The sequence below is a fragment of the Trematomus bernacchii genome, unplaced genomic scaffold, assembly GCF_902827165.1.
Source record: "Trematomus bernacchii unplaced genomic scaffold, fTreBer1.1, whole genome shotgun sequence".
Lineage (NCBI taxonomy): Eukaryota > Metazoa > Chordata > Actinopteri > Perciformes > Nototheniidae > Trematomus > Trematomus bernacchii.
Genome location: NW_022987821.1, coordinates 1050253 through 1076600, shown reverse-complemented (window position 1 = coordinate 1076600; position 26348 = coordinate 1050253). Strand labels below are relative to the sequence as shown.

At 41.2% G+C, this 26348-nt stretch overlaps 2 protein-coding genes across 2 annotated transcripts; both read right to left on the bottom strand.

The window, feature by feature from the left end:
• Nucleotides 1-378: 378 nt before the first annotated feature.
• Nucleotides 379-2406, bottom strand: LOC117499001 (protein jagunal homolog 1-B). Its single transcript, XM_034151227.1, has 4 exons — nucleotides 2259-2406; nucleotides 1616-1713; nucleotides 1361-1433; nucleotides 379-1277 (listed from the first exon to the last, which is right to left on the bottom strand). Exons 2-4 carry the CDS (start codon nucleotides 1702-1704, stop codon nucleotides 888-890), a joined length of 552 nt encoding a protein of 183 aa, XP_034007118.1. The 5' UTR covers nucleotides 1705-1713; nucleotides 2259-2406; the 3' UTR covers nucleotides 379-887.
• An 894-nt stretch (nucleotides 2407-3300) lies between these two features.
• On the bottom strand, nucleotides 3301-17897 carry LOC117499249 (collagen alpha-1(VIII) chain-like). Its single transcript, XM_034151630.1, has 4 exons — nucleotides 17820-17897; nucleotides 8725-8860; nucleotides 7046-7335; nucleotides 3301-6395 (listed from the first exon to the last, which is right to left on the bottom strand). Exons 3-4 carry the CDS (start codon nucleotides 7329-7331, stop codon nucleotides 4459-4461), a joined length of 2223 nt encoding a protein of 740 aa, XP_034007521.1. The 5' UTR covers nucleotides 7332-7335; nucleotides 8725-8860; nucleotides 17820-17897; the 3' UTR covers nucleotides 3301-4458.
• Between the last annotated feature and the right edge of the window lie 8451 nt (nucleotides 17898-26348).

Sequence of the window (26348 nt, the reverse complement as noted above, 5' to 3'; positions counted from 1 at the left end):
TCTGATATTTTTGGGGTGATTTTCAAATTTCTTAAATGTTATGTTCTTCTGAAAATGTTTGATACCATCAGATGAAGGTTGCAAAATGATCAATGTACTGAATTTTAACGCTGGGCATCAAAGATTTATCTCATCTGATCTTAAGTTTATTTCCTAAAAAAAACAGTTGATCTAAAATGATTGACACCTATAAATCATCTTGAAAAAAACATTACTACATTGACCTTTCAAACCTTTCTCTTGTTTTTACCCCACACACACACACAATAGGGGAAAAGAGTGAAGGCTGTGTTGCATAAACAAACAAGGCAAAGAGAATGTTTGCACCAGTGACAGAACCCCAACAAATACACCAAATAAAGCCTTAGTGAGCCCACAACCGATCTCACAATCACATTTTAATTTTAATTTGTTTCCAAAACATTACCTTACATGTCATCACAGTCTTCTTCCAGTTAGACCTGGTGTGTTTACACTGTCGGTACCTGAAATAACGAGGTACAAACACAAGGCGTTTACAGTTCAGTGGAGGATTAGGGGCGGAGCCAGGAGAGACATTTTCACCAGGAGAAAACGCTGCAGGGACTCTGAAGGTTAAATGTGAATGTTATGAATGAAGCTCTTAACTCTGCAATACAAGCACATCACACTATACCAACAGCAGAAAGGCCATGTAAGTGTAAAGAGATAGGCAGTCTAAAATCTAGAGGGGGGGGGGGGGGGGGGTCCCCAGACTCCACCTTTTATCCTTTAATGTACAGAGTGATGGCAGCAGAAGTCCAGTATTCTTTTTGTATCAACAATGATGTCATCACTGTCAAATATAAATATAGAAAAAGACTAATACTTTTGAGAGTCTCTTCTCTCAGTCTGTGCTTCGGGCAGACTCATTTCTTCTTCTTGTCCTGCGTGCTGGTGAACCACTGGTCCAGCAGCTTCTTGCTGTAGTAGATCTGCCAGACGTGCACCTGCACAGCGATGATGATCACCAGGTACATGACGGTCACGGCGGCGAAGCCGAAGATGAAGCGGTACGATTTGCCGTGCCGGTAGAGCTGGTGTGCCACGGGGAACATTTCCATGCTGCCGTAGATCAGAGGGGCGATGCAGAACAGCCCGCCGCTGATCATGGAGACCACCAAGTAGCTTATGTTGTTGCGGGGGAAAGCCGAGAAGCTGAAGACTGTGGGAATTATGCTCAGCAGGTAGGGGTACTCCCACTGGTATGGAGAGCAAACCACCTTGTGGGACACCAGGCTCAGCTGGCTCACAATCACCTGAAAAGAGAACCACACATCAGACATCAGCTCGGGTGTTACAACTGTCAAAGAAAATCATTTTTCAAAAGGATTTTTATTACCTGAGCTGCCATCAGGACCCAGATCAGGACGTGGACGATGTTGAGTTTACGGATTTCAGACTTCAGGGCCACGCTGTGAGGGGTACAGTTGCAAATGCAAACTGAATTCATGCACGTTTTTTAACAATTATGAACTGAATCTCTTAACAGTCACTTGTAAATCAAAGTGCAGGGACAGTTGCATTTCACTAGTCAGGAGTTGGCATCCATCTAATATTTCTCTCCAATTAATTCATTTTTTGTAAATGAACATACCTCATCTGGTAGTGTGAGGCGACCTTCTCTCGGTGCTGGAAGTCACTGCCATCCGTGCCCGAGGCTCGTGGGCCTGCTCGAGATGCCATAGTGGAAATCTGGAAGCAAAATGTAACACGTTTACATCATTGTAACATAAAACATTTTAAAACAGCATACAAAAGAACCAAGATTAAAAACGTTTCTTCCCCATTCTGATGCCGGTTGAACTTCACCAGGTCGTCTTGAACATGTCTACATGCCTAAATGATTGAGTATCTGCCATGTGATTGGCTGATTAGACATTAGTGTTAACGAGCAGTTGAACAGGTGTACCTAATGAAGGGGCCAGTGAGTGTACTTACACTTCGCCTTCGCATACGTTGCATGGTACGTATGCTTGGCTTGTAACGTCCTCTCAATTAGCATTTAAGTCTAACAAGCCAAAAGCCTTATTTCACTTCCAGCTACATTATTACCGTTGGCAGGTTACTTTAAATCAGTTGCGGCATGTATACATTATGCAGTCCATAGCTGTGCTAACAAGCTAGCAAGTCATACAGACGAGAGTTAGCTTGGTAGATTGAGATAAATGAGAAGCTAAGACGCCAAACTGTCACGAAAACTAAGTCGAAACGTATTAGATGTTAATCATAGCACTTACTTTTTATCTGCTGCTGTCGTGAATAGAAACATAAATCATAAATATTCTGGTCAAAACAGGGAGACGTTTGAGCTGACAAGACCCGAGTAGGCAGGAAGAAGAAGCGAAGGCATCGTCGACATGACGATGCAACTCTGATTGGCCAGACTCTTTCTCGCGTTATCTCGCAGGTTCTCGTTCCTTCTCATACGTGGAGGTTCCAGCAGAGGGCACCAAAGTTCTTCTAATGCAGTTCTCCATCATTTCAGTCAGTTTTATATATACAGTCTATGGTTTTAGTTCAAGACTGACTATCAATTGACTTTCCTCTTGTATTATATAAAAGAGTGACTTTTGATCAATGTGACTCAGACCTTTTGACAACACTAGTACACTACATTTAAGAGGGAACATATTATTATAAACTATTATATTTATTTGACAGTTCTAGTCGTAAACAAATATATTACTATGTTTGCCTTTTAAACATGTATTGTATACCTGTGGTGTTTATTTTAATTATTTTATTATCTTTGCTTTGTAATGCCTGTTGTAAAATGCCATTATATAATGTGTTTTTTCTGTATTTATTCCTAAAAAGTATTTTAATTTGTTTTGTAAAGCACTTTGAATTGTCGCGTACAGAAAAGTGCTATATAAATAAACTTGCCTTGCCTTGCCTTATTGATTTGTGTATACATTAGTTTAAACTGGCTCCACCTTTAAAAAGCTAAGCAATGCTTCTGCATAATGAGCAATCTTTATTTTTAGAGTACTTTTACCCAGAAAGTATTTTTCTTGCATGTAAACTGTTGAATATACTGTAGTATTCAGTTCTCAGTGGTCACAGACTTGGCTTGTGATGACACCAGATGGATTTTGTTACAAAGGTCATTTTTCCAAGATGTCTGACCCATATGTGGCAATACATAATTATTAGAGTAAAAACCCTTTGACATTGTGGTGATCTTTTTTGCTATTTTATTACAACTAAACTGTACCAAGTTATTTTTTTAAGAATAATATACGTAGAAAATAGCTCAAATGTGACGACATAAAAATAGTCAGGACAAATGTTTTTTTATTAGAACAATATCAATCAAAGCAACACAATTCACATATTTAAGGCAGTTTCCCATGTAATGCTGTTCATCATTGTCCAAAGAAAATTAAAATAGGTAAGAACAAATAAGAATTTCATTCCAAAAATGGCACATCCACAGTTTAAAGAAATACAGTACAAAATAAAAAAATAAACTGACACATGGTTTTATTGGGTATGACTATGAAAATATGTTTTTTGAATGTTTGTGTTATGTTTTGCCACAGAACATTTATGATCTGCATCTTCAAATTAATTCCATCATTTAATGTTAACACACACAAATTAATACAATCCCAAATAATCAGTAGTCAAACAAATAAATTACAGAGAGTACTGACAAAGTGACAACAACCTTTTAAAGAATTGATGTCAAACAAAAAACTAAAACAAATCATGACATCGATTTGTCAAAAGCAAATATTCCAGGATAGTTCAACTGCCAACCTTGGACAAAATGAGAAGTAAAACATGACCATGTAGTTATTCTTATTTTAATGTCAAATTCATATGTTTACATTTCTTAAAATAATAGAAAAAGACTTTCAATAACTTAATAACTGTATGATTACCCAGCGTTCGGTACTGATAGCTGTAAGTGAAGTCATTGTACATCAAAACCGATATGTTCTTATGTGCCCAGTATACAGCGAAAAATGAGGGAAAAGTGAATACGACTTAAAGCCTTAATGCTTCAGGAATTACCAGGCCCTGACATGAACACTGATATATTGTGTGTAGATGGATATAAGAATAAATGCACAATGTAAACATACGATAACTATGACAATTGAGATATTTTGAGGTACATTTTTTTACCGCTGCTCTCCAACATCTCTTACATATATTAGACAAGGACCAGATATATTCATACAATGGAAATACTCTGGTCATCGTTCAATAACTGCATCACTTTTATGGACTCCATTGGTGTATGTGATGTAGGAAATGCAAAGAAATATCCAATGGAGTATGTTGTTACTTTATCTCAAAAGTCTATTCTGCCAAACCTGATTGTAAACCTTTTACCAGGACCTACATTGTACCTTTAAGACTATAGTAGTTTGAACACAAACATGGTACAAAATAGCATGAATGTGTCATTCTTGTTGCCATTTTTTACATGGGGTACAATAAGAATCCGGAAAACGAAGAGTGGACATATTGACCGGCGTAAAGTCCTGAGGCCTGGTCGGACGGCAGCTGTATATGCACGGTGTCTCCTTGTCGTAACGGGAGTACTGCGCTCCCCGATGCCTGATCCAGCAAGCCCTTTGAGTATTCGTCGTATGTGTACATCACTGGCTCATTGTTCTTCGTCAGTGCTACCCACACGTTACCCCCTTTGCAGTGGACGTGGTAAGCAAAATAGTAGACCCCTGGTACGCTACAGGTAAAAACACCATTTTGGGGGTTGTAGTTCTGATTTCCATTGTGCAGGAGTTTGTCAAATATGACAGGAGATCCTACAGGCGGGAACGGAGTAGTGAGCTTTGCTGTGAACGCAGGCATCTCGACGCCATTTCCACCTATGTCGCCTCCATTTTTCTTCCAACCTTGTTTTGTGCCAGGGTATGGGCCGGTCACGGGGAGGACCTGTCCGATGTCAGGAGATCCAGCAGGCAGTCCTGGAGGACCGGGGAGTCCGGGTTGTCCAGGTTGTCCTGTAAGTCCAGTAGGGCCACTTGGCCCAGTGTTACCTTGAGGACCAATATTACCAGAGGGTCCTAGTTTTCCCTCACCAGGATAGCCAGGTTTACCGGGTAGGCCCGTTTCACCTTTTGGCCCTGGCATCCCAGGAGGTCCGAGTGGTCCCCCTGGTCCTGTAAGCCCTGGGATACCTTGTTGTCCCTGGTAGCCTTTCCCTCCAGTTTGTCCCGCCGCTCCCCTCGGTCCAGTTAACCCTGCGGCACCAGGGGTACCAGGTGAACCCCTCATACCAGCTTCTCCTTTAGGGCCAATGGGTCCTTGAAAACCTCTCGGCCCCGGTTGTCCTTCCCCGCCTGAGAAACCCGACTGTCCTGGAAGACCTTGGGGGCCTATGTCACCCTTCATTCCTGGATTTCCTTTTTGTCCCGCAAATCCATCCTCTCCCTTTTGCCCCGGGAACCCGAGACTACCAGGAACCCCTATTGGTCCCGGTGGCCCGGGCATTCCGCTAGGACCATTAGGACCGATGACCCCTGGAAGACCTCCGTGACCTTTGTCTCCTTTTAGGCCCGGAGGTCCAGTAAGACCACCATGTCCAATGTGACCCTTAGGTCCTGGAAACCCTGGTTTACCATAACCTGGCATGCCTGGACCCCCTGGTAAACCGTGAGGGCCCGATTCCCCTTTCCCTCCAGGGGGCCCTGGCTGCCCTCTGAAACCATCATTTCCTGGTTTTCCAATTCCTGTCAAGCCTGCTGGTCCCGGTTGGCCTCTTTCACCAGTAGGCCCCGCCAGTCCTGACTCTCCAGAAGTACCAGTTTTTCCTGGTATTCCTGGTTGTCCAGGGACACCATTCATGCCAGGTTTTCCAAACCCGGGGCCGCCCGTATTGCCAGGTTGACCTGGTGGTCCGCTCGGTCCTTTCAAACCTGGTAAACCAGGTTGACCGTACCCTCTGTCTCCCTTGGGACCTGAAGGACCAGGAAACCCAGGTGGACCTTTATGGCCAGGCTCCCCTAGACGACCAAGCTGGCCTGGCAGTCCCTGACCTCCTGGTTTCAAAATCCCTGGAAGTCCAGGGGGACCTGGGCGCCCGGGAGGCCCAGGAAGTCCAGTTGATCCTCCACCACCATTAGAACCAAGGTCACCTTTAGGTCCTGGTAATCCAGGCCCTCCAGGTTTTCCTGGCAATCCTGGCATGCCAGGTTTACTGAGTCCTTGGTATCCTTGAGGACCAGGCGGCCCAGGCTTCCCTGGTTGCCCGGACAATGCCTGGCCTGGTAGCCCGTGTGGTCCTTGTGGTCCTGGCGGTCCTGGGGGGCCCTGAATTCCTTGTGGTCCCTCTCTGAGACCTTCAACAGGACGAGGTGGAGGAGGGCCTTTCGCCCCTCTGAAGAATGTTTGGCCTGTAAACAGAAGGGAACAGAGGTGGATAGAGGTGCATATTGATCAAATAAATCCACACTGATCAATAAAATACATCAATCACAACTAAAGTCGTGAAATCATTTGATTAAATGTATGATCACATATCAAGACAAATGAAGATTTGAACGTTGAAGAAAATGTCAAATGCTTGTGTAATGGTGATCATGTTTAATCCTATAAAGACAGACGTGTTGCACCTGCTCTAAGCATCGTAGGTGCAAAAAGACGTGCGAAAAAGCGCACAACAGCAGCACAGCTGAACCTCCCTGTACGATTAGCCTGTTTGTAAGTGATTCAAATTCAGATGTGTATTTTTGTGTGTTTCACTTTTGTCTATGTCATTGCTGTACAATTGGGGTCATTTCTTTCAGCCCTTCATTCATATTGCAAATAATACTTCAGTATGCATTTTGGGAGTTGTCCAACAAAACCGAATGATCCGATTTAAATACACCTTTAAAGGTAAATATCCCTTTGGCGACATTTTTTAAAAGGAAACCTGTCCATTACTCAATCAAAACTGTCTTTATGATATTTCAGCTAAAGTGTATATAGCTTAGCTTAACTGGCAAGTATTAAGTGACTAAATTACTAGGAGCTATTTTCCACTAACCTAAACGGACCTTACCTTTGCCTGCATTCATTGGCCTCTCTATGCCCTTTTGTAAAGGCAGTGGAGGAAGATCCTTTCCATACTGAGGCAGTAATGGCCCTTCATTGCCATAAGGCAGGTGTGGCATCTCGTTCCCCAAAAACTGCTGCTGAGGAAACCCATCGTTATACTGTGGCAAGGGCGGGGGCTGGGGCTGCGGGGGGGGCTGCTTAGGTCCGTAATAAGCCCCTCCGTTGGCCAGGTGTAATAAGCACAGCTGGAACACTGTGACATAGAAAGTGTGGAGAGGTACAGCTGCCATTTTTCTGCAGTGGAGAAGAAAGTAAAAGGAATAAATTGCAACACAGTGAATACGGTTTTTATGCAGCTCTGAAATAATAGAACGGGAAAAAAAGCATTTGTTCAGATTCTAATTGACTTCCAATAGTGTTTTCACACATTTTAGAACTTAACTAGAAATTGTTGATGTCTCCCTTTATATGGGTCGGGATTTCTTTGTCTTCCCACTCACTGAAGTTACGTTTATTCTCTCGGCAGAAAGTAATAAGAGATGGGGAAGAAGCGCCGCATCTGCAATAAGCTGTGTTCACCTGGATATATACAGTTTCACCAGCAGGCGGTGCTCTCTCAGAAATAATGAAACCCTCCTTTGCTCCTGCTCTCCCCTTGTTTACACATCTATTCAAACACACTTTGTAAAAGCCTCAGAGTCTCATATCCTTGAGGTGAATTACACAAAGCGCTTGCTGCTAAAACATATATCGTAATTAAGGGGCCCCACAGGGGAGGTGGTCAGCACTGAACATAATCCTTAATCCTTTAAACATGTCTGTGCTAAAGAGATTGGAAAAGTGCTGCCAAGAGCACAGTGTGAAAATAAACAGGGATGGTTGAATGTATGTTTTCCTGCGCTGTGCTGTTTGTGTGCCCTGAAACAGTACCAAGACATTTTTGGAAGTAAGACTCGCTCACATTTTTCCGGGCAATCGCTAAAAAAGCAAACTATAGTGCCGGGCCTAATGCGTTTAGTTCACCAGTGCAATAAGTGTGTAACAGGTATAAATGGGTCGCAACAAAAAAGCTACTTTAAAGGGGACCTATCATGCAAAATGCACTTTTGTACGTCTTTTATACATGAATATGTGTCCCCGGTGTTCCAGGGAACTCACCAAGTGTCAGAAAACACAACCCTCTCTATTTTCCTCCATACCAAAATCTCTAAAAAAGGGGCTGCAACGGATCTGATAAAAACTGATCCAGATTTGAACACTGTCCTGACATCAGGACAGTGGCGCTACGGCTATTGGGCCAACTCCACCAATCAGGAGGAGACAACCACGGCATTGCCGTTCGAAAGCGCTGGAGACGTTGTAGTACATATGCCAGGCCTCTAGATGGTGCTGTTGCTCACAGAATCAACCCTTGCAAAAACAGAGCTAACATTTTTCAAATTGAGCGAAATGAGGCATGGCTAAAATGCATGATCTGTTTGGTATTTTGAAAAAAAAAAAGTATAAATATGCCTTATATGCCTTATGGTCCTACACTATATTATTCAAATATAGCATGATAGGTCCACTTTAATTGATTCATTTAAAGCATTACAATAGTTTTTTTTAAACAAATAGTAGGAATCAGTTTGACCTAATCGGATCTCTTATGGTTCAGTTGTGCAAAACGTCAAATTCTCTTACTTTCAGATATCCTCCTGCGTTTCTCCTCTCCTTCACCTCACTTTAGGTCGTTTTTCCGGTTCTTTTCCAGGGCGCGAGTAGGACGGCGGCCATGCACGGGAGGAGCAGCCAGGTGTTAGCTGCAGTCCTGCTGGCCCTGTGAAAATATGAATGTCAACTTCGATGGATGTCAGATGGTGACCTTTCGCAGAGGCCTGGGGTTTGTAGCACTAAGCTGCCATCTCCACCTGGTAGACATATTTGGGCCTTGATACAGTAATGCGGAGACACACCTCGTTCCTTGAGGAATGTAGGGAGGGTTGTATCAAAATAAATGTCACTTTAAAATTACAAATCTATATCTTTGTATCCTGTAAAAAAAACTAGGTAATAATACATAACATGTTCCGCTACAATGTTCAACTTTTAAGATGATAACTAGTCCATTTTAAATGTTTTGACAGTGTGCCTCATCACACCCATCCCACTAATGTCAGTGCACTTTCAAAGTGAAAGAAGATCTAATGTATAGATCCAGCACCATGGACAGAGCCTGTCTACCTGTGAGACTCAACTGATCCGCTGGCCATACATTTCATAACACCACATAGAATCCAAACACCAGCAGAATCACATTGCAAATGTACAATACATTTAAAAGCTGTTGTCGAGATGGTTTTAATCTTTTGTCCGGAACATTGGGCAATCAAATGACAGGAACACGATTATATTGAAACAAATCTGGTAAACTGACTGAAACTAGGTCGCTTAAGTGCTTCAATGCCCAGACTAAACAGACTAAACTAAGGCAGAACTAGAGCAAAACATCTCTTTCAGATATAAAACCAGCACTGGATGGATCCAATCCACAAGCATTGATCTTCTTAATTGAACATGATTTCTCACATGTGGATTTCAAACTGATCATTTCTAAGGTCAAAATCCCTTCTACTCCCACAAGGAAAAGGGAACATATGCTTGGCGAGGAAATGAGACGACCACCGTAAAAAAAAAACAAGGAGGACAGAGCTCTGCTTTGAAACACATGTTCCCTCCGACTTCCAAGGATACGTCAGGTCTTTATTAAGCAGACAAAAACACATCGGATCCATTCACTGGAGATGCATGAGTAGCAGGGATCATATTGGAAGTTGGATGCAGCTTCAGAGCTTCATCAGCGGGGACCTTATGTCTAAGACACGCATGGGTTAAGGACAATATAAGCTAATGGAAGGACACTTTTGTCCACATGTGGTTCAAATTCATACATGCAATTGGCTGAATTTCACATGGAAACCCATAGGTTTGTCTCCATAGCCAAACTAAATGTACTCAACTGTACTGTATTACTCTGAAGAACAAGACTTTGAATTCCATATCAGCAGTCCTCCAGACAGTGTAATGGGGATGATTTCTGTCTTTCAACTTCATAGTCTTTTTGTGTTAAATAACAGTAATGATGGCTGCATTCCACATAGGTCCTGGAGTAGGAACACTTAATGGAACTGAGCCATTGTTTACCCACAGAATTATGGTTGAATTATAAGGATACTACACGTTTGAAAAACCCTGTTCAGCTAAAGTTTTGACCCAATTGAAGTATTTTCCGAAGTATGACTCCTTCAACCCTTGTCACAGGTAATTTCCAGGAAGAACATTCTCCAGCACAACATGAGCTTTCAATTAGAACAAGTGTGCGCTGATGGAACAAGATTTGTTGAGTTATTTTAAAGTAAAGGCCCTGTGGAGCTGTACAGTAATTCCATTGAATGCTTGATCTTTCAAGGTACAGCCAATGTTTCTTACAAAATAACTCCAACCAGAATTTCCCTTGCAAATAGGGGAGTTTAGTCTAAGATATCATCCAGGGACTACATCTAGAGTTCATGACGTTGGGAAATGAGAGTGTATAATGAGCTGGACTTTCAGATATTCAGACCAAAGCTTCAGATGAAAAGTGATTCCTCTCTGATGTTTTTTAACATTCAGAAGTATGACATTTACGGCAGGAAAGCACAGGTGTATTTGATCACTTTAATGGCCGCTGCATTCCTCTTAGGGGAGGTGTGTGTATTGTGCGTGCTGGCGCAGAATAATAGACACTTAAAAAGTCAACTAAACACCAGAAATATACTTCTCGTAAGTGATGATAAAAAGTATCAACATGGGCACAGCTGGGAGGGAGGCTGCCACACACCTGGTCTGTTGTTCTCATCACTTGCCATAACCAGTGTAGCATTTCAATCACATTAGAAGTGTCATGAGGTCTGTCCCTTTACCTCCATTGCTTTTCATGTTTGTGTTCTCAAATCAGAAGCTATTTGATTTGTCACCTATAACAGAACCGAGACACAAAAACAGATCCAGGCCATGTTTTCCTGCAGTAAAAAACATTGCTGTGAAAATGGTCCATTGGGTCAGCTTCACCAGACAATGTTAACAACTTTTTTTCCAGCTACTGAACTTCTTCTCACAAGAACTTCTGTGTATATCCTCATCAACATTTATCCATTCTATGCCAAAGTGAAACGAGATGATTGGTTCCAGTCTAATCTGCCTAGTAGCACCTCAACAATCCACACATTTACACCTCATATCTTGTTTTTGAAATTTCTTGGCCAGATGCCGTCATATCCCCCAGCAATGAAGGTAATTCAATTGAATTGCAAACAAAAGCACATCACTTCCATGTACAAAAGTCTGGCATTCATGAGACAACACTGCTGCTCACGGGATGACATAAATATCGATTTGGCATCATTGGTTGCAAGATAACGCATTGCAATTCACTGGGGGAGTTGTACCGCTGCATATTTGCACGTTATGCAGCCCTTTGACTTTGTGTTATTGATGCAGCATGTTACTGAAAGAATTCCATCCGGCTGTATATGTATTCAGATGGTTCCACAATAAATATCTACACGACGTGACCTCCTTGAATCTCAAAAACAAAGACGGAGCAAGAATCCTTTCCTTTTGCAGGCACCTCCTTCGCCCCTTCGCTTGATGACAATCCCATGCAACAAAGACTGCCCCCCCCCCCCTCCCCAGAATGGATGTTGGTTCCTATGAAGCTCTCTGCCAACACTTACAACCACAGCCGGCCCCGCTTGGTGATGAGCCACAAGTCTTTTATCACCTCCAGCTTTGGCTTTGAAAAATAATCAAATTTCCATTTCTCCTCTGTGTTCCTCTGCTGACTGATTCCAGATGCGGGACTCTCGCTCTTGATAAACAAACGATGAGGAACAGAGGCATGTCATTGCTTACAGATACGGGTGCCAGTCTTAATTGCCTGTGGTCACGTCTGGCTTTTGTATTTTATTTCAGAGGGTCTTTCTTTCACAATAACAGAAAAGCATACCACTATTGTACCTATGTGAAGACGCACTATTCACATGGCTGACGAATCGTGTGTTATTCATGATTCGCAGTGCCCGTAAACCCCGTATTTATTCAGCAACTACAGCAGTTTGAAAATCATGTAATATACATGTAACTTTTCAGAGCAGTGCGAAAACGTGTACACACACACAAACACAAAGGAATGCAACGATCAGCTGACAGAAGCATTAGAAGCGCCAAGTCAACATCTGTGGATGCACCTGTACAGTATGTGTGTGTGACTATTTGCATGTGTGTGTGAGTTGTTGCTGTTGTTACATAACTTGTAATAGCGAAACACTCAACAACTGTGACTCTCCTGCTCTCACTGCATGTGGAGCTTCTGCATTAAAAAGAGTACTTTATACATTTTCCATCCACCAATAATAATAATGTTTGGAATATTGGAGTTGAATATTTCTTGTTTCATGTAATATAATTCAAGATACATCTGAAATATGTGTCTGCCTTTTTCATGAGTAATGTCTTTTTTTTTCCACAACTAGAAAAAACATATCTGATTTGTTTGTATCTTTAACAAATCATACTATTGAGCCCTCAATATGGTAATAAGGTGTAAATCTCGCGCCAGGCCGTACCCATATCTGCAGCAGGTCTCCAAGGTGAACAGCCTCTGGCATGTTAGATCAAGGTATATATGACCTAATTTTTCAATCACTGCTGATGAAGAATCAGGTTTTATACCAAAAATCATGTCAAATTGTGGTATTCTGGGATATACATGCGCACAAACCAATCATAGGTCGAAACATTGAGAAATACAGCTTGATTATAAAATCACAAGTGGAAATGAAAGTTGGATCTTTTTGTTCCCAGACTTTTGTTAAATCAGATGTGTTTGTTTTCTTAGTCTCAGTCTCTTGCTGCATTATTCTCACTTACCACAAGTCTGAGAACATTATGGGCCTGAAGCTGTTTTTCTTTTCTGCTGCTCTTTCTGTCTCCAACAGGTGATTCATCCCACCTCAATCATACATAACTTTTCTGTTTCCACCACTAAGCTAATCTCGATGGGAAGGTAATATCTTGGTCCCTCTCCAACTTATTTATCTCTTCCACAGCATTCCTTCACACCTACTTGATCTCTTTGCAGGGCGAAGGCCGGAGTCGCCTTTCGGAGACGTCTACAGCCTCGTTCCCGATGAGGCAGACGCGGGGTCAGCTGACTTTTACAGCCTTATTTCAAACTGATGGTCCAAATAACCACGGAGGGAGAAAGTAGCATCCGGATGACTTTCAAATTGGCAACCGCAGTGTTTGCTTACTGCTTCTCGAACCTCTGACATACACGTATACGTACAGCACATAATTGCACCTACGCCACACACACACACACACACACACACACACACACACCACACACACACACACACACACACACACACACACACACACACACACACACACACACACACACACACACACACACACACACACACACACACACACACACACACAGTGTCCTCACTCATTGACAGATTATCCCTCTCCTACAGCTCTGGGAACCACAAGTCACCCAATGTCTGGCCACAATTTTCATTTCAGGCAAAAAAATTGGAGCGGGGGGGGGGGGGGTGAATTATTTTCCGATTTGCTTTGAGTTCTGTCAAAACAGAGTATCTGGTGTCAGTGGACAGCATTTAATAGTAGGTCTTTACTGTTTGTGTGTTTAGAGAGGAAACACAATGACCAACAAGGATGGGGAGAGTGCATTTCTCAGTCTGAAAATGTACCCTGAAGAGAGTTTGTTTTACAGGCCATGTTCCACTATCGTGCACAGCAGGAAAGAAACAGGCCTTTCAGACGGTTCCAAACTGACTCCAAGTGTTCGCCTGAGCTTTGTGTGGTTTTGCCACTTTTTTTTTCTTGCTCGCTCTGATATTTGCTCTGGCTCTCGAAGGGACACTCCACCAGTGAATGATTATTTTCATAGGCAATAACAACGTTTGGCCAATAATCAGATCCGATCGCTGATACTATGCTCACACCACAGATTCCAGTGGGGAATTCTGCAGTTTGCAGCTGCATAAATATATGTTATATACTGTGTAAAACCGGCCACAATGTGCAGGAGACCACATGTTGTCTCCCGTCTTTAGGTTTGACCCTTTCCAATGAATCATTTTCAAGTACTTGCACCTAACTTTTCCATTTTATACCATGGTGTACTTATACATACTACATTTATATGGAGGCCCTGAAATGCAAGCGAGGAATTCTTTTTCAGGTGATGCAGAAGTGTGATTTAGATTATTTCACCCCATATTTATAATTTAGACAGATTATACTGTTTCTACATTTTTAAATCATGAAGTTTTCTGCTGTAATATTTATAATAATAGTCTAACAGAACAAATTAAGGAATTTAGAAAGATCATCCTGACAATAAAACGTGTTTCTGTTTGAAAATAATAAACACAGTGAGAAAATAATTTACCGGTAGATCAGACCTAGAACAAGAATGCACTTTTCCTTTGCTTATGCCTTTAAGGGATTCCATACATTAAAGTGGAACTATTGTAGATTTCAGTAATCTGAAAGTTTACTGGTGACTTTTACGATAAGAATAAAAAAGCAACATGTAAACATTTGTATAAATACAAAGTTAGCTAGAGAATAAATCTGATGTTTTTAACCTTTGGTAGAATACGGAGCATTTACTTGCAGTCGAGTGTTCCTGTATGAAACATGAATATTTACTCAAAAAATCTGATTTGAAAGGCCAAAAAAAGCCCCAACTCAAATTGACCACAATGATTGATGCTTTTGCAATTCAAACACACAGCGCATGAACAGAAAGTACAAGCAGGCAAATGAAACCTTCAGGAGGAGTAGTAATTGGTGAAATGTGGAGGGTGAGGGCAGAGAAGTGGTGATGATTCTAGGTTTGCTTTAAGACAAGGTTTCTTAGAACCAGCAGTTTCACTTTGATGATGGCTTCCCCAGAGGAGTGTATCTCTCTGTAATGCACTGACTACTCCAGGGGCTTGTCGGTTGTCTGCATTTGCAAATGTTATTATTTATTGACATGATCAAATGGCCTGGGATAATGTAGTGCGTGCTGCAACAAGCATGCGTCTTCTGGCAGGTGACAGTAATGGGATATGACGACAGTCCAGGGAAGCCTAATGCGTTATACAGTCCCACCGTTAAATATGCCACTCAGGGCACACATATGATCCTCCCTTTCCTACTGTCCAGATGTTTCGCGCTGGAGTATTTACGAGGGATAATAAGAGCTGCGACTCGGGAGTTTAGGTAGGAGATACTTTACAGTAAATCTGCATGATTTAAGATATTTACTCCCGCAGCTAATAGGAGAGATTAATGGCTACAGAAACTTGGATATGATTAACATCACCTTAGTGCCACAATTGCAGTTAGAATTTATATTTGGAGCAATTTTTCAGGCAGCAGTGGTAGTGTGTTTGGACACATGGCTTTAAGTCACAGCGCTGCAGCTGCAGATCAACACACACATTCCCTCTGAGCTACATAAACACTTCCTGTTCAGTAGGTGACAACTGTGAGGGAGTCTGAGAGAGAGAGGGAAAACAGTCAGGAGACATTAACAGAGTGACAAATATTTAAAGTCACAGCCTGCTGGCGTGACAGAAGCTTCTGGATTACTCCCTGCACACACCGGGCAGCTTCTGCTTCTGTAACCTTCACACTTTGCTCAAAGCACATTTTCACAAGTTCAACACAAACAAAAGCAAGCACTATAAAACTGTGAAAGAAACATTAACATCCTCTATTATAGCTTCAAGTAAGTACACACACACACAACTACAATTGTACTGAAATGGCCGTGTTTGTGAGTCACTGCTTTAAAAAATCCTTTCTGACGTAAAGAAATGCAGGTAATTGTATACAAATATAGTACAATTGAATAAAAAATGAAATATTCATATCATGATATCACAAAAAAAAATGTACGTTCATTTTCCAGATGTTATCATCCAGACGTTTATTCGCTCTTTTTGTAAGTTGACAGATTCTCTCTCCACATACTTAAAGTGTATTCGAGTGAATTCATTTCCCATAAAATACACACATAGACTTATATATAATATTTTGGCTACAATAATCGTGAAGTTAAGTCTGATTTTGTGACAGCCCTAAACCCAATGACCTCAGACCCTTAACTTACTGTTTTTCTCAAGTTGGGGAATCTTTTTTCTTCTTCTTTCTAGGATGGAAAAGCATGCAACCTCCCCCAAAATGCAAGCATGCATCCTGGCTGTTGATAGCACCGCGGGGTAAGCCACCCACAACCTCTCTCAGGACAATCAAACATTCGCCAAATGTATTGCCCACAATCACAAAGCTCTACATTTTCTTCATTTAAGCTTCCGTGACTTCCTCCCATCTGCAGAACGGTGTTTTGTGTGTTTCCACCGCGCTGCTGCCACATTCTGCTGATGCCAACAATCCTCTCCGAGCACCCAGGATTACACTACGAGTGTTTTACGGTAATCAAAAACCATCAGCAACTTAATTGAGCTACTTCTTTAACCTCAACTATGTGAGCCCACCACATTTTCCCCTAATTAAAAGTGTTTTTCTCTCAAAGAAAGGAAAAACATCATCCCTTTCAATGGCAATAAAGAGCTGAAAGTTAGAAACAGCTGTAAAAAAACTAACCTCTCAGTTCTATAAATTCAACCATTGTGGTGTCTTATATTTGATTAAGACACTTATCACACCACCAGGCCTGTGAAGCTCATTAGCTTTTCCACTTGTGCAAAACAATCTGCTGTCATGCTAGCTACTACTATGCAAGTTATATCAGCGATCAGAAAACCCACCGTCCTCGCAGCGGAAACCAGGAACAGCTTCACCTTGTTAAACGCTGTCATAAATCCACATCCGGTGTGAAACAGGGTTCCTCAACTGGCAGGTGAACACTCACATATTCTGTGATCATCATCTTACCGCCTGTCGCATTGTCAACTTTTATAAATCTGATTGATCTGTGGAAAATGTGTCTTTAGAAGCAGTCAAAAACCTGACTCAGGCTAAATACCAAAGGTTTAAAACACTTCTGGTTTAGGTCAAAAGAAAGTTGGCTCAAAGATTTCTTAAACCCCAAACTTTCCAACTTGCATAGAATTCTCTGAGCCCTTTTCTAAATCTGACTTAAATCCTGTTTTCTTGTATTTATGTGCAATAGTTCAAAGCAGAATAACCTTAGCATTTCGTCCATGCCTTCATTTTCCCTGAAAGAGGTGCAGCCTAAAATCTCCAAAATGTCAAGAAATTCCATTAACTGCTGCTAAATCCTGTCAAGATGCTCCACCGTGCATTTATTTTAACAAGCTAAAGCCTGAGTTATTCTTCCCAGGTGTCTCTTTTGGATATTGTTTTCATTTGGAAAACGGTCAGACGTTATCTGCAGAGACTTCTGTCAGCAGAGGCTTCACAGCAGAGAGCTGGACGTCTTATGAAAACACACTTTGTCTCTGTATCTCAGAGATCTTCTTCCTCACGTGCCATCCCAAAAGCTATACTCTATTGTTTCAGGAATTCAAAAAGGGCGTGATTTGTCATATTTTTCCACGAGAAAAAGGGAAACTGATCCAGTCAAGGCAGTGCAATCAGACAACCATGCAAGACAAACACATAGAACCTAATGAATGTGCACCAAAAGGCCTATTAAGCAGAGCAGCATGCCAACCAAAACATGTCCGCGGTGACGCATCACTTACCTCTGTGTGCTGCTGCAGGGTGAAAGTATCACAGAGCTTTGAGGAGTTTGGGACAGACGCTGAAACAGCAGCTCTGCTCAGGGGTTTGGCTTTTATCTGCAGGTGGGTGGAGCTGCAAGAGAGGAGAGGAGAACGCATGAGAAGGAGGGAGAAGCAGAGGAGAGGATGTGTGTGAGGAGGGGGGGCAAACACTACTGGAACAGCATGTTTGCACCGTTAGAAGTTATTATAGACAGAACGCAATGAGCGGTAGAACGACAAGGAGGAAGACTCCTGTGTGACTGTCGCTGCTTTCTTTTCACGCACACAGATAGAGGGCCAACGCTGACAACACGATCCATTCGCAAGGTCCGTTGAGTTTAGAAGCTGTTTATGAGCTTATGATTGTTTCCAACCAAAGAAATTGAATATTCATACGATAGGATACACTTTATTAGTTTTGGACTCCTTCCTGCAATTCCATAGAATATAGAAAATCTAAATTCACTGTGAGCACAGAGAACCTTGGCAGCCGCTCTTATAACTGTTTCCTGTTCCTCAATCAGCCTTCTTTCATCTGGGGGATTGGCACTCATTAGTAATGCTTACAGGTGGATGCACAGCAGTTAGTAACAAATCCATGTGATGTTTTTGTCTAACGTTTGACTTGGTTCACATTATTTTGATCTTAAAAAAGTTGGTGCTATTCATGGGCATCACACACACATATTTTCCTAATGCTATTTGATCTATGTGATTGACTCAAATGTGACGAATCCAGTCATCATACAGTAAATATAATTCATTCGTGGGCATGGCTTTCATCTACCATTTGGCTACAAAATAGGAATGTGTTAATGCTCCAAAACCAACAAACCAGTGGGGAAAGAACTGACAGTCTACGTGGGTTCACTTTTAATTTATTTTCCTGGCCTTTTTCTCTGACATATGGGGTACGGGAACATAGTCAGAGGCATGTCCTTCATCCTCCGTCTAGAGTTTATGGCTATTCCTGAAGCTTTGTTATTTACTTTAGTTATTTACCTCATGCCTCCAAAGGTTTAAGAGTCATTTTTGTATTTCATGGTGATTTTTTCATGGGACGTTACCAAGCGTATTGATATTATAACAAAGGGATTGGTGATCTGGGTGTCCCTCAGACCTTAGTAGACCTACATCTGTCCATTTTGGCTGGTAATACGGACCCCTCGTCATAAAGCAACCTAACGACTTAGACTTAGCAGTCTGCAGACGTTCCCCTTCCTCCAGTGCACCCCTTGATTATTTGCTAAAGAAAGGACTGAGGAAATAATTGAGAGTTTTAAGACTGTGGCTGGCATTTCATTAAAACCTGGGAAAGTGTGAGAATGCAGAATAGAGCCAACTATTTCACAAGCAAAGCAATTACAATCTTCACATCAGTCTGGTTCTATAATGTGACCACGGACCTGGCAAAAAGAATAGTGGTGAAGAGGGTTTTCTCTCTTGGCATTGAGTGAGTTGAAACTAAACTATTCAAAATAATACCTTTTTTAAATGTTTGATTTATCAAGTCTGATTCCTCATGATTCCTGTCGAGCCACCTTAACCGTTTTGTGTCCTTTGCAGAGCACTTTTGTAAGGTTTTGGCTCAAACTTGACAGATGCAGGTCCTGGACTTACAGGATGTCATTAAATGAAACAATGCAAACTTAATACCAGTTACAGCTTTGGGGCAAGAAGACTAATAGTCCTAATGCAATGAGGCAAAACTGTATATATGTTCCCAGTTGATATACGGTGAAATGTTATGCATTATTCAACACGGTCTGCAGTGCTTCCACAGTGAAACAAGCTGGAACCAGTTACTTTGTGCATTGACGACTCTCTCTTTTCATGACCACCCCTGAATATTTCTGTCTGGCTGTAAATCCCTTCGTCTCAGAGGCGCTTTGAATCCGGTCTGCAACTCCAATGTTCCTCTCCATTTTTGGTGGATGGTTTGAGAGTTTGGCAGCCGGATACAAAAGATTCTGGAGACGACAGATTGCCTTCATCCCTTCATCAAAGCCAGCAGGCGGTGTGAAATGCCCAAGGTCTAACACTGATGTCTTCAACAAATAATTTGGCCTTTTCACTTTTTCTTTGAGCTTTTGAATGTGTTTTTCTGACAGATAGAGGAGGCAGAAACAGCTTAATTGGTTGAATATAGCGGCAAACGTGTTACAGGTTAACCCAAGAATGTACCGACATTTACCTCAATAGGAAACTTGTGCTTGTCAAAGTTGGCTTTTACTTTGAAAATGAAGGGATGAGTGAAGCAAAAACAAGAGGAAAACAACAAAGCTCAGTTGATACTAATAACACAAGTCGTTAATGTTATTAGTATCACATGTGCTTCCCCCCCCTGACCAATCAGGTGTCCCTCACAGCTGATTTAAACTCAACCAATCAAACTGAGCTGTAACTACACAATATGTTTTTTGAATAAGCCTTATAAAGAGAGCTACCTGACACCAATTAAAGGAAGACACAACAGTTGAATAGCATTTTTAAATAATATATATATTGTTTTAAATGATCTTTTTGGCACACATTTTAGAGGCAAGGTTCAAAATTATTCTTTCATTTGTTGATGTATTAAAGTCAAGGTTTTAACTTACATTAAAGTAGTCTAACTGTCTAACTATGTGCTTTTGAGTTATCGGAGCATCATCTCTCTCTGAATCAGTTCAGAGACAGTGCCACAGCTGTCTTACTGCTCTGAGAACATTTCCAAGAACATGCATTTAATTAAATCACAAGAAATCTGCTTTGGATAGACGGTAACCATGCTACACATGTGCTTGTAATATCAACATGTATTTCTCTGCTGGCACAGTAACACGCTACACAAGAAAGGAGCTTGGAGAACTCTGTTGTCACTTTAATTTAACACCAACTGCTTCATACAGACTCTACTCTGCACATAAAATACATGCAAACGTGCCACTGGAGCTGCACTTTAATTGTTTCATTTTTTAATGGTGAACTTTTAAAGAAAATATAGAACCCTCACAAACATCAATCCTGTGCTAAGAAACATTTTAAGTACTCAGAAGTTCAAATATTATTATTCACATGTCACAGTGAGTAAGCCATTCACTGTGGCATGCGACGTGGGACAGCACCCTAATACATAACAGAAGTAGCGCAGCAGTATACTGTTAATTCATTTGGTCACTGCGTGTTTTCCTTTCAATGAAGTCAGGCCAATTTTAGAGCAAACCAAAGCACGCCAGCCCCCCGTGATATCACAGGAAAAGGATCATTAGGCGCTGACCGCCTCTACCAACATTTCCTGTGGTCATTAAGGCTGATGTGTGGACAGAAAACAGCAGAGGTGTACAGGGCCAATCACCTTTCCTGCTTTGTCTGTCACTACTGGAAATACAGTATGTCGAGGTGTGGTGTGTGTATGCATCCCAGAGTGGATGTTTTCCTTAGAGTGACGCCATCATCTAGGTTCAGCAGACCGGGAATAATACATGATTATACACCAATTTGCTGGCTGAAGTTAATTGGTTGGATTAGCTTCGATTTGATGAAATTTACAGGGCAATTTTACACAGTTATACTACTAGATGTGATCAGTTTGAACGGTAAAATGTTTCCACATGTGTCGTTATCAACTTTTATCCCTTTTCTAACAACGTTATTGTTGGCATCCAACATTTTCCATTATGCAACACCAAAAACAAGTGGCATCATGGGAGTTTGTCATTGAGTCAGCTAACCACAGTTAGTATCCCTTCATTAATCAAAGTTAAGGTTTTCTGACGGTGAGTACAACCTTGAAAAACTCTAAATACAGCAGTCTACCTTCTAACATGTGTTTAGCTTGGTTCTCTGATAGACAATCCAGACATCACTAAATCATTCAAATCTAATATATTTATACAAAAAGCTTTGTTCTACAATAAGGATAAACTGGAGTATCTCTCTCAAGTGTCAGGTCATCAATATTTAACCAAAAATGAGTGGAAATAAAAACAAAACTGCGACAGAAATGCTAAGTGTACCAGCAAAATGTACTTCCTACCAACATGAAGAGACATACTCAATAAACAGCGCAGAGTTAAAGCTGCAGAAGCTAACATATATATATATATATAGACTTTTATTCCTTAGTATGTTCCAATCTCCAGGGAGCCAGCATTCTACATTTCCCAAAATGCAACTCAGTGAACCTTTCTTTGTCCACAAAGACTTTATAAAGGGAAAGTAACCACATTCAGGTATTCCAAAATTCTCAATCAATAGAGCTTCTGTGCACAGTCTAATGTCCCTGTGTTTCTAGGCAGGAGTCTAACAGGATTAGACTACTTGCATTTATTGTGAAAAATAGCAAACATAATGCATAAATGTTTACTTGTTCTACTTATTTGCGGTCAGTCAGCTACCAACTCCTTTCTTATATCCACTCACACAAATGCACACCTCTGAAAACACTCGCCAAAACCCTTTAGAAATAAATTGGACTGGAGTAGACAGTCATTTGATTAAAAGAACGGGGAAAATGTGTCACTCTTAGTATAACTCCTCACTGTGTACTTCTACCAGAATATGCTTTTTTAACTTATGAATAAAACAGGATGTTCTTGTTGCCTTATAATATCTATACTGGCGTTAAAACTGAGACCTTTTGCACGGCATCTTCACAGACTCATTTTCCATATTTCATCCACATTATGTCAACTAAGTTGTCATCCGACTCTGAGGCCTTGGACGTGAAGGTAATATCTGTCAAGATTACTGCATGTGTACGAGAAAGTACCGCAGCTCTAAGAGCCTCCCTCTCAAATGTTTTATTTATTTGGCTGGAAGTAAGAGCCAAACGCTTTGGTTTGCATTTCATTCCTGATTTGCCCTTGGAACGGGGGCCAAATATGTGTGGACTGGAAACCCCTGCTGTTTGATGGTGGGAAGTAAATTAATCAAATTTAGGTGGATGCAAAAAAATAGAGCTTGCTCACAGCTTGAAAAGCCCTGAGTCACTGTCTGTTCATGTAGTGTGCAGTCTGGCCAAAGTCTTTGCACACTAGGTTTGAGCTCAAAGTGGGACATTTTTCCACCTACTTCTCATGTAAAGTTCTTTTCAAAACATTAGTGAACACATGGGGACGTCTGATTCAGCTGATTCTATGTCTATCACGCTTTTCCTACTGTCAGCTTCGTCTTTACTTGCAATTTTCCTGCAGGTTTTTCAGACAGACATGTCGGGGGCCCATGTACAGTTTCTCATGGAAATGCTGTTTGACCAAGGCCAGGCAAGTCTCTCCATGGCCCCCCCACACCCACCCAGCAACCATTTACTCAAGTACTATAGTTACTACAATTTGCAGTCCCTGACTTGAGCCTTTTCTTTTCATGCCACTTTGTACTTCCACTTCATTTCAAAGGAGTTAAACCTCAACCAACAATACAATCCTGCTTTTTATGCACAATTAAAATATCAGATTTGTATTAAATAGGATCATAGTTATTAATGAGTACTTTTACATGTGGGTGCATATTCCTGATTATCTTTGCAGGACTTTTGCTTGTATAGGAATATTATATATCAGATAATAGCTTGGGTTAATATGTAAAGTACACTCATTTAGTGTATTTGCCCAAACTGTTCAAATAAAACAAGAGTATTATAACATATTTGACACATAATAAGCCGGACACAGAAAGGTGTTTATTATTACATTTCTCAACAAAAAGTTGGGATTCTTTCACCCTAATGCTATTTTTTTTGCAATCACTTATAAAAGGAACCAGACGGCAAACAGAACATAAATATGGGTTTAATAGCAGTCCCTGTGGGAGCGGTACTGTGTGGACTCAGGAGTTAGCCTTCAACAAGAAGTCCAGGGGATCGACTAAATGTTTGCTTTGAACCCCATACCAGTGCGAAACTCTGCATTCCCACACCCTTATAAGTCTAAAAATAAGACGGATAAAACAACATGTGAACAGCATATGTCTCGTAGACGCTTTGGCTCATTGAGCTTACATTCTGGGTAAAGGTCTAATAACGTGAGGGTCAGCCGTTCTGGACGTTTTTCTACTTCACATTAGAGCTTTACAGACAACACATTTGTCCCGAGTCAACTCAACAACTAACACACATACTGTATGTTCCACGTTATATTCATCCAATTCTGACCAGCAGCAAAACATGTTCAAAAATAAATAAAGTAGTCTACTCTGTCTTGGGTGGACATACCGACATAGATTTTACTTCTGGTTCTGAACGTTCTGCTAGTTTAGAAGCTAACACACACACTTTGAGACACCATCCAGAAGTATATATATATTCCTCTTTCATTTGCCAGAAACAAAGCTAACTAGTGAGTCGCAAACTACTTAAAACATCACCAAACTTCACTGGTTGCAGAAAGGAGCCTATTGTGTTGAACTTCTCTCATGATTTATTACCTAAGTAAACACATTTCCAAATGAGTTAATGTTGTGATTGACAGGTTGGTGCCTAGAAATGTCTTGTTCAGAGTTCGCTTGTACTTAGCTTAACCCTCTCATGTCACTTTTGGCTCCAAAAAAAACGAAGGCGACCGCCAAACTCCAGGTGCCAAAACCATAGTCCACAGACCAATGGGATTACATCTTCTTATATACAGTCTATGTGTGGGACCAGGCACAGTTATTACTTTATTAGTCCGAATATTTGGGTTTGTGCGCACTTCCTTTGAATTTATCACATGAATAAGCTTATATTAATGCTCTGGAGTCTAGAATGGCAGCTGTCTGCGTGCATGCCACTGGAAGAAAAGGTATGAAATATAATAGCCTGAAATAATTGACAAAGAGCCAAAACCTTGTTTCTTTTCCATGAACCATGGCTGTTAGATGTGTCCAGACTCCTTTAGGGGATCATTTTCACACAAATGATGGATTCCTCTCCTTCCACCTATTCTGTAGGTCATGTTGTAGGAAGGTGATAATTTACAGCCACTTCCTCCAGCACACGCTTTGAACTACGAGGAGCACCAAACCACAGGTATTTCCACGCGAAAGTATCATTAGAGTCTTGTCGTGTGTTTTCATGAACCTTTGTCAAAAGCTGCAGTGTGATGTTGAACAGCAATGCTTTTTTTTTTTTGTGAGGCAAAGAGCTGAATTCCTTCCTGCTTACATGTCAGAGGTAGCCCTGTTTTATTTCTGCTCCTGGCAAAATATTTGCATTAATATCTACAAAAACAGGCTCACTTTTTTTGCCTGGCCCATCCAGACGTTGACACTGTGTCAGCTAGCATGAGAGACCGAATGTTGATCCCAGATTCTGTCTATTACGGGTTTAAAAGCACACACTCAGACATGCAGACACACGTAATCCATTTCAGCTTCCATCAAAGGCTTCCCAAACACCATTAACACAAAAAGGCCGCAGCCATAATACCAGGGCCACTGTGCTTCTTTACAGGGTGCAACATAAAACACAAATGCATATTTTGACAGGCAAAATAAAGGAATTTGTGCTTCCAGAAACAGCAACACTGAGCTGTCTGGCAGGGCAAACAATTCCCAGCATTCCTCTGAAGAGCAGGGTAAACTCACCCTGGCCTTCTTCACGCACACAGGCTGAATCATTGATGCCTAATAGACTCCAACTAATACCCCAAATGAGCTTGATTCCATAAATATTGTGCTTTGTTAAAGTTTGCTAAGGTTAATGCTTAGTAATTGTACTTATCATTAAAATGAGAATGTCTGTGGGAAAGAAGAAACAAGTCCTATTTTTTGTTAATCTAGCACCTCTTACTAATCCATTTTTGGACTAAATGGCTCTAACAACGTCACACTGCTTCCTTCTCAGCTAAATAAAGGAAGGCCGAATAGCTACCACGTGACAAAGCAGTATTATTTGAGAGTTTCTAAATGAATAAATCGATGCTGTAAATTACTAACCTTCCAATGCGCTATTTGTAGAAAGAGGCATCAAACTGGACACCACATGTCTCTGAAAGGAGAGCAGAATGATTTTAGACACGTAAAAGCTGAAACCAGGCATCTCTGGGAGACTTTATTAAGTCTATCAAGGTCTCACAAGTCAGTGCTACAGAATTGATGTGTTCATCTCAAAACAGAGACGGAATAAAAACATAGCCAGACCAGAAAACAGGAAAGGCAGAATACTCCTGTTGGTTTTTACAGTGGGTCTATGTTCTGGGCCCTGTTTGTCCAGCTTCAACAGACTGAGCGTCCTCTTTTCATTTGCCAGGAGAACAAGTTGTTATTGGCTCGATTGAGTCCCATGCAGAGAGATTACACACCGTCTGTGTTGACTGAGAGAGAAGATGTTAAGAACCCATGATGGATGTTTACAGACGCGAAATCCAAAGGGCCATAAGTTTGTCTGCCTGTTTTAGAAACATGGGCTTTACTACTCAAACAGATGGAACAAATAGTTTCATGTTCATTTTTTGAAACTCCATAACTATACTCCAAAACAACACTTCAATAAATATCCTCCTCAGTAGGATTTTACAGCAGGTTGTGAGACTCCATGCTCAGCTAATGGAG